Below are 13,542 nucleotides of genomic sequence, written 5' to 3'. Positions count from 1 at the left end.
TCGAAAAAACACAAAGCGCTTTTAAATTAGTACACATTAAGAATTTTTATTTAATATTTTTTAATAATTTGGAATGAGAAATGTCAAAAATAAATCCAAATCCATAATATTCACTATCTCACAGATAAAAAAATAGTTATTTTTTACTATTTTTTAACTATTTTCATAGTTAAAATCGAGATAACTAATTTGGACTTGGATTTATTTTTGACATTTGGCAACTACATATTTTATTCGATATGAAAAGATATTTTATGATGTTTCCAGTAAGCATATGTATATTTGAAGATTTATAAAAAACTGTGTTTTTATAACAATTCAAAAATTTAACGGGTGTGACATTGTATGAAAAAACGGTGTCCCACAGTCACCGCCCCAAATGAAACCCATGGATTCCTGAGGCCATTTTAATATGAAAAATTTATGAGGTAATTTTCTCGTTTTCTTCGAGTTACATATGACCACAATAGCTTAGAAAAAAGTTTTTAATTCATTTGAATTAATTTTGTAGTTAAAAATTATTTTTTTTAAACTCACTCAGTTTGTTTATTTTTTTAATTACTTTTAATAGTCTTTTTGTTTTTTTTTTTAAGAAAATAAACTGGGCTTTAATAATAACTGAAAAAAAATAAGTACTTATGTATATTCGTGTTTTTTTTAATAAAATGATATGAAAGTTAAAAAAAAAAAAACAAAAAAACAACTTAAAAAACGAAGAAAATTGGGTTTGATGGAAAATTGCGGAGAAACGATTGACCGCAGAAAAAGATGTTTGTTTAGGTACAAACTAATCCTGTTGTAAATTCTTGATTGGTTGCAAAACAAATCTTTCGAATCAGATGTAGTTTGGCAAAGATAAGGCCCATTAAGGGAAAAAGATCCAAAACCATAAAAACCACCATAACTCGAAAACGGGACGAAAACGAGAAAATTACCACATACATTTTTCGACTTAAAATTATCTCAGGAATCTATGGTTTTCATTTGTATTATAAAGCACAGAAAATTTGTGTAACTCCATCCAATTTCGAGTACCGCAAAGTATCCCAGTACCTATCAGTTATTTCCTAAGGGGGTATTAAAAACATCAAAAAAAAAAAAGCACACCATTTGCGGTGCTGTAACTATGCAAATATAACTCCTTTAAGAAACTGATGTAGGTATAGGAGAAAAGAGATAATTGTGTTTTCAATCAGAAAGTTCTTTGCAATAACTTTCTATTCGACAAGTCGTTCTCGAGATATTGAGACTTACGCATTCTTCAAAATGGCAACGCCCCACAGGCCCAATCAATACGCCCAAAATAGTGAGATAATACACTGAGAACAAATTCCTCTTAACTACTAAACTTTTCATTGACAAGAAAGATTTGGACTTGACTTCAATTGGCGAGTGGGATCGAGTCCCAAAACCATTTCAACTACGCGGAGAAAACATAACGCCAGCGATAAATTTAATTCTAGCATATTTAATCAGAATAAAATTAAATATACCACAAATAAAGTTAAATTTACCAGAAGTAAAGTTATCCCCGCGCTATTTTTCCTCTACTATGCATGAAACGTAGTTACTTTAGTGGAAAACACTGTTAATTGCCTTCTATTGATAATTTAGTATCACTACTCGACACACATACATTGAAAATGGCGCTGCAACAAACAAAGAGCAATTTTTAGACACAAGAAAACAGTTTTTGTTCTCTCCACCTGTCACGTTTCTCAAATTTTTCAAACCAAAATTAAATTAGCTGAATCATAGCGCTTTTCTTATTATTTAACTTTCTTGTACAATCCAATTGATATTTATTTTTTAATTGCTTTCAAAAATATTCAATTATATAAAACATTTTTTTAAAAATTCAAATCCAACTGCCACCAAAATCCCACAAAACCTATCTCATTTCCTACTCACTCACAGATGTCACTCCAATCATCAAAAAGGCCACGTAAACCAATCAAATCACTCCACGAAAATCCATAACATCCATATAATAAATGAAATCGCATCTCAATTAAATTTATTGCATTTTGACATTCATTTCCAGTTCTTCACTTCATTTTCAACATAAAAGAATAAAAATTGTTAAATTTTTACTAACAACTAAAAAGAAAACTCACTTGAGTGTAAGTATATTTATATTCCTTATCAATTTATCATTCAAGTGTTAATAACCGACTCATATCTTTTTTCCAAAAAATAAACAACAGATTGTTGAAGACGACAAAAAATAATTTGTCAACGTGTAGCATCCACCGGCTTCTGTTGAATAGAATCTTTCTAGAAAAACACGCCTACACACAAATCAAAGAAGATGCAACTATTTGCATGTAAGTTAAAACTTTAATACTTTATTTTTACCAAATTACTAAACTTTTAAGTAGTCTTAGCTTTGTTACTTTGCGCCCAATCATCTTGGGCCTTCTATTCCTCCTCTGACGATGTCATCGAACTAACTCCCTCATTATTCGACAAACTCGTCACAAACGATGATTCCATTTGGATTGTTGAATTCTTTGCTCCATGGTGTGGCCATTGTCAAAGTTTAGTCCCCGAATATAAAAAACTGGCAAAAGCTGTTAAAGGAGTCATTAAAGTTGGTTCTGTCAATGCCGATGAACACAATTCTTTAGGAGGTCGATTTGGTGTTAAAGGTTTCCCAACAATAAAGATCTTCGGGGCAAACAAACGTTCCCCAGTTGACTTTAATGGACAAAGAACTGCCAAAGCTATGGCTGAAGCTGGTTTAGCTGAAGCCAAGAAAAAGGTTCAAGCTTCATTTGGAGGCGGTAGTGGCGATAGTGGATCGTCATCGTCGAATGACGTCATTGAACTAACTGATGCTAACTTTGATAAACTCGTTTTACAAAGTGACGATGTTTGGTTAGTTGAATTCTTTGCTCCTTGGTGTGGCCATTGTAAAAATCTGGAACCACAATGGGCTAAAGCAGCTAAAGAACTTAAAGGCAAAGTTAAATTGGGAGCTCTTGATGCAACTGTCCATCAGGCAAAAGCTCAAGAATATGGAGTTCGTGGTTATCCCACGATTAAATTCTTCCCAGCTGGCAAAAAGTCTTCCAGCGATGCTGAAGACTATAATGGAGGTCGAACTGCCTCTGATATTGTCTCATTTGGTCTGGAAAAACACACAGACAGTGTTCCAGCTCCAGAATTGATTGAAATTACCAACGAAGAGACATTCGATAATGCCTGTGAAGGTAAACCGCTTTGCATTGTTTCGGTATTGCCACATATTCTCGACTGCGACGCTAAATGTCGAAATGCATTCCTAAAGACACTTAAAGATGCTGGTGAGAAATATAAAAAGAAACTTTGGGGATGGGCTTGGGCTGAGGGTGGTGCCCAATTGGCTTTGGAAGAATCTCTAGAAATTGGTGGATTTGGTTATCCAGCAATGGCTGTTGTTAATTTTAAGAAAATGAAATTCTCCGTTTTGAAAGGATCCTTCTCTAAAGAAGGTATTGATGAATTTTTACGTGATATATCTTATGGTCGTGGACATACTGCACCAGTTCGTGGTGCTAAGAAGCCAAAGATTAATAGTGTAGATGCATGGGATGGTAAAGATGGACAATTGCCACAGGAAGAGGATATTGATTTGTCGGATGTTGATTTGGAAGATGAGAAGGAGGGCAAAGATGAACTGTAAGATAAAGAGAGAATACGTGAAGGTGATAAATTATCATTGAAGACTGCCACCAACATATAAAAACGCCCCCGCCCTCTTTAATTCCATTTTAGTAGATGTGAAATTTTTAAGAAATAAAGATGGTATTTTATTTTTTTTTCTAAATTAGTCCTTCTATATTTGGAATTTATGTATTTCCACGTCATGTCAGTCGTCTTACCTAAATGAAACTTTTATGTATAATCTTTTTTTTGTATTTACTTAAAATAATTAATGCATTTAGAATAAGAAGAAGACAAACTTAAATAAAAATAGAACAAAAACTATAGTTAAGTTAATTACAAACAAAAAAACAAAATTGTTTTATTTTTTTCATTCAAAAAAAGGATGGTTGAATTACAAAGTCTCCCATATAGATAAGATGCATCTTGATTGAATCGGAATGGAAATCATTTCGATGAGTGTAGGAGCATTGTATATATATACAATGGTAGGAGAATCGATGATACCAGCGGCATCTGATATGGATAGGTGCATATGTATATTAATTAAAAGTCGACGACTTTTATAATTGGAACAAAATAAGAGCTTCTGACCAGCGTTGCCACTTTGATGCAATTGCAGTAGATCTACATTTCTTGCAAAAATAAATCTACTGCGACTTAATCAAATCTACGTGTAAATTCACAAACGCATCACTGCAGAGATGATTTGCGATAATTCCTATAGCACGTTCATAAACGCAAATAAATAGCATCACTTAAAAGTCAATCGTTCATTATTGCAAATTTGGATAAACTGATGCGCAAATATCAAACAAAAAAGCATCAAGAATTTTCTTAATAACTTGGTGATGCCGACGCGATTTGGAGTAAAAATGAAGGAAAAGGACAATGAAAAGTATTTAATCAAATTCTAAATTGTTTATAAATAAATAACTTGAAGAAATTTAGGGAATATTTTACCAGCACACAAATTAAACAACTAATAGAAAGCAAATTAATATATGAAGGTGAATTTATTGGAGGCAGAAAATCGAAGTCAGTATTGTGGAGGAATGTTCTGGAGGATATAAAATGTGAGGCTCCAGATTTTAATTATAACAAAGAGTTTTTATTAGTACATTTCCATCATTAAGCAAAAATTCTTTTTAAACGTAAAACTTTTTGTCGATCAGCATCGCATCGTCATCAGCTGAGCAACGATCAGCGTCGCAAAAAAGCAGTGATGCGTAATCACTACCAACAAATTTGACGTTTGTGAATTTACCCTACTGCACCTCTTCAAATCAAATTCCAAGCGTTTTAAGGAAATAATAAAATAATTCCTTTGTAGTAAGTAGTATTGCAATGTACAAAATCCGCTCTTAACTCAGAACCAGCTCTAAAAAGCTGCAAAACACCAAGATTAACACTGTTTAAAGTGTTTTTGGCCCAACAGATAGAGCCTATATTTGTGAAAACAAAAATCTAAAAGGAAGTACAAATGCTTAATTAAAATTCTGTACATGAGTTTGGTTGTAATGAGAAAAGTATTCTGACTGTTAACTCAACATACGGGTATTTTGATTGTTAAATAAAATCTACTGCGAATTTTTTTAATCTACTGCATTTTTTCTATGGATCTACTGCGCAAATTTTGTTTAGAAGTGACAACACTGCTTCTGACCAAGGGGATCTGCGAAAAGCAGAGTAGAGAAATTTTTTTCGCTCCATGTAAGGAAAGTGTTTAAGTTTTGTTGAAGCAAAAGAGGAATCAAAAAAAAAAGAGATAACCTAATTGAATCGTTTATTTAAGAAACGACATAAGTCCATGAGCATAAACTTTTCAGGAGCAACAAAAAACTGTTTTTTACTTAAAATTCCACAACACTTCAAATTTAGAGTATGCCGAGTTATAATCTAGCCTAAGATGCATTTAGAAACCTTTAAAATATTAACTTTTTTTTAGGTCTTAGCGGGTTTTTAAGCCTTTACAGTCGCTGGACTTATGTCGTTTCTGAAAAAAAACGGAATTTTTTTTTTTAAACTTTTGTTTTTAGTTAGCTATAGCTTTCGAACCCTGCTTTCAATTTTAATAAATAACAAAGCAGAAGATAGAGTACATTTTTACCTTTTTATAGATGTATAACTTAAAGGCTTGCGTGTCATGATGTTTGCCAAAATAATTTAAAACTGGTAAAATGTCATATAATTCAAGAGTTAAAAATGCTGCCACCGCCAGAAATCTGGCTATAAGTTATGAACCCTGGGCCCCAGTTTTGTAACTTTGTTACTGGCGATAAACGTTTTTCAACGTCTCTAAAATCCATTTTCTTCCGCAAATTAAGCAAAATTTCTTTCAAATTCAGAATTTAGAAATTATGATCCGGAACAAAATTTCTTTTATTTTGATGAGATTTAATGGATTTTAAAGTCATTAAAATATTTTATCGCCAGTGATAAAAGTTACAGAACATGGGCACTGAGTTCAATTTTAAAGAATTTAATAGATGTAGATAGAGTAATTCCTTACCTTTTTATAGATGCATAACAAAATGGCGCGCTCGTCAATTTTTTGATAAGACTTACCGTTTTGCTGAAAATATGGAAAAACCAGTTTTTGTGACCTTTAATTTTTTTCGATGAGGAATTTTTAGATTTAATTTATGATGGTGTTTCCAACAATCCTACCAATTTTCAACTGGCTGGGAATAAATGTAACCTCGGATGTCTAAATTGACCGGACTATAAATATATAAGGTCCATTTTCTTCACTCGGAGTTGAACATAACTTGTTCAACTCCGAGTAAAGAAAATGGACCTAAATCGATTACAACTGGTCCCGTTTTGATTTTTTTTTTACAATTTTTGCTTTAAAATTGTATTAAAAATTTGTAAGTGATGATACAGTTTTTATGTCTTTACAATTAAATATGATTTTAAAAGCCCTCCCATTTCGTATCGATTTCAGCCCGCGCGTCGTAGAGAAAAGGTATGCGGGTTAAAATTGTATCTATATATTGTCCTAGTTACGAATCCCTAACTTGACTTCCCAAAATGAGCGACACAATTTTCAGAACGCAGCACATTGCTTGTGATCTGAAATATACATCCCAGAACCTAGAATGTATCTAGTCCAACTTACTCTTTAATACTCTAGTTACGAAAAAACTGCTCATTTATCAATTTGGTTTTAGATCAATTTAGTTTATTTTTGAATTTTTCTTTGACTCTTAATAAAAGTATAAAAATATTTTTCATTTTATTACATATAAAAAGTTTTGTTGGTTTATCTTATAAAATTTTTGCACAAATATTCTTATAAACTAATGTTATGTAAAGATAATTATAAAAAAATATTTAATATTATTTAGAGATACAAATATAAATGTATTTCAATTTGTATTAGATAATAAAGTTTGTTGTGTATGTTTGAACTTCATCGTCTTTTTTTTTTTTTTTTTTTGTTTCTTCAATAAAATCACAATATTTTTTACTTAATTTTAAAGTCATTTAAATGCTATTTCTTTTATTGGCAGATATTATTTATGGAGTTCTTAATATGGTTCACGAATCGAAGGTTTCAACTTTTTTGACAGAGTTTGATTCAAATCTGTGGAGACGCGAACCACATTCCTTAAATTAAATTAGTATTTATATGTAAATATTTTATAAATTATTGTATATAAAATACTTCCAAATTGTTTAATTTATGGGAGTAAACAATTCATTTGAATGTAAATTTTGAGGAGACAAGGCAATCAATTAACAATAAAAATTTATCTAATTTAAAATTAAACCAAATAACATAAAGTTAAATTTTGCAGTTAACTTAAAATAAAATAAAATTTAGTTTGTATGTTGTTTTATTCATTTTCTTTTATTAGTTCCGAGTCTTTCAAACAGTCGTTATTAGAAAAAGAGGATTGATTTGAGCTCTTTTTAACATGCAACATTTTCTTTAACATTGAAATGTATCATTTGAGCAGCCAGAAAAGCTTAGTCATTCAAAATTGCTTAAGCAATAATTTAAAAAACACGTTGCGTATGTTTACGTACAATCCGAGTTAAATGGGATTCTCAGCTTTAATGTATTCTTTTATAACTACCTTGGTAAGCATTTGAATCGCAACACATTGCTAATTGTTTAAATCACTAAACCCATTCTCAGATACTCGTCAAACTACTTGCGCGCTAAGAATACAAATGCCTTAACTTACAATGACAATCGAGCGAAACATTCTTACATTTAAATGGATATAATTTTTTCTCAACCTTACAGAACAACATTTTGCAATGTGCATTATTTGTTTGCTTAAATTAAATAATCATACCAATAATTTTGTACCCATATATGAAAGAGGTTAGTTTAAAATAAAAATTTAAAAAAAATAGCTAGTCTTTCTTTTTTTGTTGTCTTTTTCTTAAAGATCATTATTTGCCAAATTGTATAACGAGTGCTTAAGAGATACGAAAAAAAAAAAAAAATGAAATAATAAAACTACAATTGCAAAATTATGTCTAGTGATGTATGTCTCGTCTTTTTTTTTTGTCCTGCTGTTCTTTTTTATTTAATTTTATATTAAAGGGTGTTTTTTTTTAGAGTCTGATAGAATATTGATTTTAAATATTTTAATTTATCAAATAGATAAAATTAGTTTGAAAGAACATTTTTAAATAGTTTTAATTATTTTCAAATGGAAATTGGAAAAATTTGAATGCAGAGTTAAGTTCCTAAATTGATGAAATTGCTTCTGAAAGAGAAAATTGGAATTAATTTTTATGAAAGGCCTCACAAAATCAAAATCGGAATTTCCAGCATTCGCAGACGGCATTAATTTAGTTTTCATTTGAAGCTTATATTGATCGTGAAACAACGCGTGTGAATTGTGTCTTCGAGCATTGCAAAAGTAGGGATCTTGAAAGGAATGTGAAAATACGCTGATGTGGAATTGAAATATGTACTGACCTGTTAACACTTGGAGAAAAAAAATACATTTAACCTAAGTGTGACAGTAGGCTAATAAGTTAGATGCTGTCGTACCCTTTTAAAACCCAGTTTTTCGGTACGGAATTAAAATAACGCTAACTCTGAATTGCAAAAATTGTTTTGAGTTTAACTTTATGAGTTTGTTGGATATTAATGTATTTATTCTCTATCAATTGCTTGAAAAAAGTACAGCATTTATATCAAAAACATTTTGTTTGTGACAAATTGAGATAACTAAGCTGTAAAGTTAAAATCCAAACGACTTCTTCATCAGACTTGGACTTCAATTGTAAGACACCCACTTGAAGTTGATGGATGGATCATGTTTTATTTTTCATTCTTCCAAAGATGCTAGCTATTACAATTAGTTCCATTTCTGAGGCAGACTAAATGCTGGCAGACTAAATACCTGATGCACACATGCGTTATTTTATTCGTACAGAACACAAGAGAGGTGACGGTGGGTCAAGATAATGGTAGATATTACCACTCGTGCGGTGACTTTTGCTTCTCCTTAGCAATCATATGTTGTTGTTTTCCGTGCAAAATTTTACTGAGCTAAGTATTGAGTTACCAACAAAACACGGCTTATATATGAGCTTTGTTGTATAATGTTTTTGTTCAATTGCTGAGTTATGAAAGCCAATAAATGTATGCGATCATACTGGTACGTCGCAACATTCGAAGAAGAAGATCAATTTGTTTTTATTTGGTTTTTATTATAAGGAGTGAAGGGCGGCTTTGAAATAGAAGTTTTAGTAAAGTAAATATATAATAATCTTGTGGCACCACTCTATGAAAGAGCAAGGCCTTTTGTGTAACAACTCTCAACCAGTCTTGTGTGCGTTACAGTTATTATTATTAATATTAGGTGACATGCACTTCTTCATGACAATGATGCTCTTGGAGTTTTGTCAAACTCTCGCAAAGAGCGGTAATCGTACACTAGAGACTGAATTTGGATCCAGAACCTCCAGAATAATTGTGTTTTAATTGATACCAATCATGTTATTTACTTTTTTCCATATGATAAATAAAAATAACCGCAATTTAAAGTTCTATCAAACATGCAAAAAAAAAAACACCCTTTTACCGAAATGAAAGAATATTTACGCTGCAGAAGCTTACAAATAAAAACAAAAAAAGATAAAAAAGATTCATTGATTGTGAAATTGTGATGTTTTGGAGTGGCTTACAATTAATTTTTCAAGGGGGAAGACGTTAGGTAGTAGTAAAAAAAATTGTTAACTTATTTTTATTCGATATAATGTTCAGTAAAATTGAGTCATGGATATTTAATTGAATGTATGTCAATCTTTTTTCAATATAAAAGCAATCTCATCTCATAGCCACACGAGAGGCTAATTGATATCAATTTATAATGTTTTTTGTGTCTTATTGTTTTCATGATTATTACAATATGAGGCTCAGTTATTAGCCAACTTCTATAAAAAAAAAAGAAAACTAATGGCATTTTCAGTCTTTTTTTGGACAGCTGAATTCGTTTTGATAAAAAAAAATGTATGTAAATATGGATAAATCTCTTTCTCAGGGATTCGTAGAATTATCGGGGACAGTTTGTTTATTATTAAGAAGTTACCTTTTCGATGACTCTTTTTGACTTCTTTTCGATGGTAAAAGTAGGTAGTTATTTCCTGCCGGTGTGTCTGTTTCTATTTCTTTTGATAATGATAATGATGATGATGAGCAATTGAAAATTTGTTCGTTGTTCTGCTTTTTTGTTAAACCAGTTCTTTCATTTCTTTTCTTTGTGTCTCCTCCTCCTCCACCCTTTTCTCTTTTTTTTCAGCTTCTTTATCTTCTTACACCCTTCCTCTCACATTCCCTTATTTATAAAAGAATTTAATAAGAAAGATCTCTTTTTTCTTAAATTGGATGCTTTTGATCTACTGGGAAATTCTCAATCGATTGTATTGACCTGGATGTAGCTGTGGTCATTGTCGACGAAACATCCATAAAATGATATTTCTTCTCCGACGCACATAAAAATGGATAACACATTATGCTGTAGTAGAATACTAAAGCACTCATTATAACACAGAAAATAATGGAAATAATTCCAAAAGTCGAAAACTGTGATTTGGCATCGAGGTATTCTTTGGGGGTTGGTGGTAATGTAGGTTGTGGCGGTGCAACTGGAGCGCTAGCCATGTAATTGTTACGACGGCCTACATAACCGGATCGACCCCCACCGTCACGTCCGTAGACACCACATTCCGATGAGTGGATTGCTAAGTTCAGAGAGATGGATTTTATACACAAGATCACAGCAAAATATCTCTTTTTTATGATCAACAAGAAAAATAGAATAAAAAGAAAACTTACCAAATAACAAAGAAATTAAAAGAAATGTAAATTTGAACATTTTTTGTCTTCAAGTTTAAATTTATGTAAATTTGATAAAAACTGAGATTTTGTATTAAAAAAAAAAGCCAAGTGATCAGCAGCAAACGAGAATAATTTTTTAAAAGACGCTTTTTTTCTTCTCAACTTCAAGTCAAGGCAAACAATAAATTGTTGAATGTAAAAGTAAAAGATGGAGAAACATGGAAAAGCAGGTAAGAAAATATAAAATAAAATTGGTGAAGGTGAGTGTGGGAGAGGAACAAGATGAGAATTGAGAAATAATAAATTAGTAAGATAGATACCCCGTTTGTATGGCGATTTGAATCCGAATTGAATCAGGATTTAGGTCTATATATACCTGAATCGAATTGAATCCGGATTTGTCGATCCGATCCGACTGGGGGAGCTGAATCGAATCGAAAATATGCATATATACCAAACGAATTGAATACTCGAGATATAATTTATGGTGGAAATTGTGTGTGATTGTCTTCTTATTTGAAAATTTTACTGTATGTATGTATTATGATATCTAGTTTTACTTGCACTTTGTTTTTGGTTAGATTTTTCTATTTTACTGCAAATATATTTAAAAGAAAAATTGTGTTTTCGATTCTATTTCAATTCGATTCCTCGATCTGGTACTTCCATATACCTGGATCGAAATTTCGATTCAGTTTCAATTCGATCTTTAAATCGGTCATACAAACGGGGTAAGAGATGGATAGATCAAAAAGTTGGTGTGTGTGTGTGATTTTTTTGTTGTTTGTTCTTTTTATCTTCTGTTTTGTTGTCTTTTATTGGTGTAATTTTTTTTTTCTTATTTTTTTTTTGTAGAAACATTGGATGTGGAAAAATGAAGAGGTGAATTTTAATAATTTATAGGAAGTTTTGTGTTGAAGTTGGATAGGTTTTGAGAGGTGATTTTTTATGAATTTAAGGCTAGACCGCATTTGCTATAATTAAGTCTTAAATACACTGGTCACTTTTTGCAAAAGTACATTTTTTCTTGCTAGCAGAAATGCTTTGTAAAAAGGCAAACAATTGTCTTTAAAACCAAAACAATAGCTTTCTCATCAATTTTATAAGTTTTTCATTTCGGGAAACCATCACAACATAAGTTTTAAAATTTTTGTTTGTAGGTACTATTTTAAGGCTTAAAGCCTGGTACGCAGCTCGCGCTAAATTTTAGCTCCCATACAAATTATCGAAAATTTTTAGCCGAGCTAAAATGGATCCCATACAAACTATCGATAACTTGTATGGGAGTTTTATCTCCGCTAAAATTTAGCGCGAACAGCGTCGTACCAGGCTTCAGCTAAAATTTAGCGCGAGCAGCGTACCAGGCTTATACCTTAAAGCCTGGTACGCTACTCGCGCTAAATTTTAGCTCCCATACAAATTATCGAAAAATTTTATCTCAGCTAAATTGGATCCCATACAAATTATCGATAACTTGTATGGAAATTTTATCTCGGCTAAAATTTAGCGCGAGCAACGTACCAGGCTTAAAGCCTGGTTAGTTCGTTCGCCAGAGGATGATGTATGATTTTTTGCGGACAAAATTTATTTTATATGGTCAATTTTGTATGAATACTTTTTTTTTTTTATTTTTTTTTTTCAATTTATACATGTACCCCATTGACCTATTATAATATGGACTGCCAGGACCAGGTTCAAGTTATGGTGGCGCCCCTTGGTAGGGCAGCGGGAAATAGTATTTTGACATCTAGGTTTTGTGACTTTTGATTGTCACAAAAAAAAAATGCTTGTCAAAAAAAAAAAAAAAAACAATTCAATTATTTTTGCAGAAATTGTTTGGAATTTTATGTTTCCCAACACAAAAAGGTAAAAAAAAATTAAAATTGTTTTTACTGAAGTTTTCATATTAAAATTTATATTCTCTTCTTTCAGATCGAAAAACATTTTTAAAAAATGGATGTTCCTATCTTTCGAAATGGAGTAAAGTAAATTGAAATTAATTCAATTTTCACTTCTAATGTAAGTTCATTTAAAATTATTTCAGCCAACCCAACAGAAACATCATGGCTCCATGTACTAACTTGTCCAATGAACTATGTCGCTTGAATTAATAACATCATGATAACAAAGGGTCCTATCATCGAAAGACAATACAGAACGTGTTGTCATCAACATCAATAATTCCCAGTACCAGCAGCAGAAATTCAATTCAAGTTCTGCAGAATGAAGAGTGCCTCAAAATGACTTTCTACACATGCCCCCCAATCAGGGTGATGATATGTTTCATGGATGGACGATGCTTACGACGGCTACAGCAACAGCATTAGACACTACGGATGATACCGTAAACGATGTCATCGTTATCGCCGTACGAAGTAAAGAATCTGTTGCAATGTATCGACTGTGGACAGGTGCTTAACTTCCTCGCCAATCTCCTCGAGAGCCAATCACCAAATGTTTTGAACAGCAGATAATTCAAGTGATATCGCTTTGTGTTTGATAAAAATGTAAAATCATCGGAAACAGGTCTAAGAATAATTTCACTAATAATCAATCCAATCAAAAGAATTGGAGGA

The 13,542-nt window shown here is 31.6% G+C and overlaps 3 protein-coding genes and 1 long non-coding RNA gene across 6 annotated transcripts in view; 2 read left to right on the top strand and 2 right to left on the bottom strand.

Moving 5' to 3' along the window:
- LOC129918646 (juvenile hormone acid O-methyltransferase) overlaps nucleotides 1–10,326 on the bottom strand; it is a 32,846-nt gene extending 22,520 nt beyond the window's left edge. Inside the window, exon 1 of one of the 3 annotated variants that reach the window (XM_055999289.1) lies at nucleotides 10,218–10,326. The gene's annotated coding sequence lies outside the window, so the exon portion shown is untranslated. The remainder of the gene's footprint in view (nucleotides 1–10,217) is intronic. The other 2 variants (XM_055999276.1, XM_055999283.1) reach the window with 2 other exon arrangements.
- LOC129918636 (protein disulfide-isomerase A6 homolog) lies at nucleotides 2,008–3,682 on the top strand. The gene is made up of 3 exons (XM_055999263.1): nucleotides 2,008–2,123; nucleotides 2,208–2,327; nucleotides 2,382–3,682. The coding sequence occupies exons 2-3, from the start codon at nucleotides 2,312–2,314 to the stop codon at nucleotides 3,665–3,667; spliced, it is 1,302 nt and encodes a 433-aa protein (XP_055855238.1). The 5' UTR covers nucleotides 2,008–2,123; nucleotides 2,208–2,311; the 3' UTR covers nucleotides 3,668–3,682.
- LOC129918668 (uncharacterized) lies at nucleotides 10,313–11,235 on the bottom strand. The gene is made up of 2 exons (XM_055999300.1): nucleotides 10,964–11,235; nucleotides 10,313–10,869 (listed from the first exon to the last, which is right to left on the bottom strand). The coding sequence occupies exons 1-2, from the start codon at nucleotides 11,001–11,003 to the stop codon at nucleotides 10,505–10,507; spliced, it is 405 nt and encodes a 134-aa protein (XP_055855275.1). The 5' UTR covers nucleotides 11,004–11,235; the 3' UTR covers nucleotides 10,313–10,504.
- Nucleotides 11,236–12,744: 1,509 nt separating this feature from the next.
- On the top strand, nucleotides 12,745–13,318 carry LOC129906611 (uncharacterized). The gene is made up of 3 exons (XR_008770833.1): nucleotides 12,745–12,832; nucleotides 12,899–12,946; nucleotides 13,011–13,318. It is a non-coding gene; the product is annotated as an uncharacterized LOC129906611 (long non-coding RNA).
- Nucleotides 13,319–13,542: the final 224 nt, after the last annotated feature.

This window comes from Episyrphus balteatus, chromosome 1 (assembly GCF_945859705.1).
Source record: "Episyrphus balteatus chromosome 1, idEpiBalt1.1, whole genome shotgun sequence".
Taxonomy (NCBI): Eukaryota; Metazoa; Arthropoda; class Insecta; order Diptera; family Syrphidae; genus Episyrphus; species Episyrphus balteatus.
The sequence above is the reverse complement of the archived record's forward strand: the minus strand, read 5'-3'. Positions and strand labels throughout refer to the sequence as shown.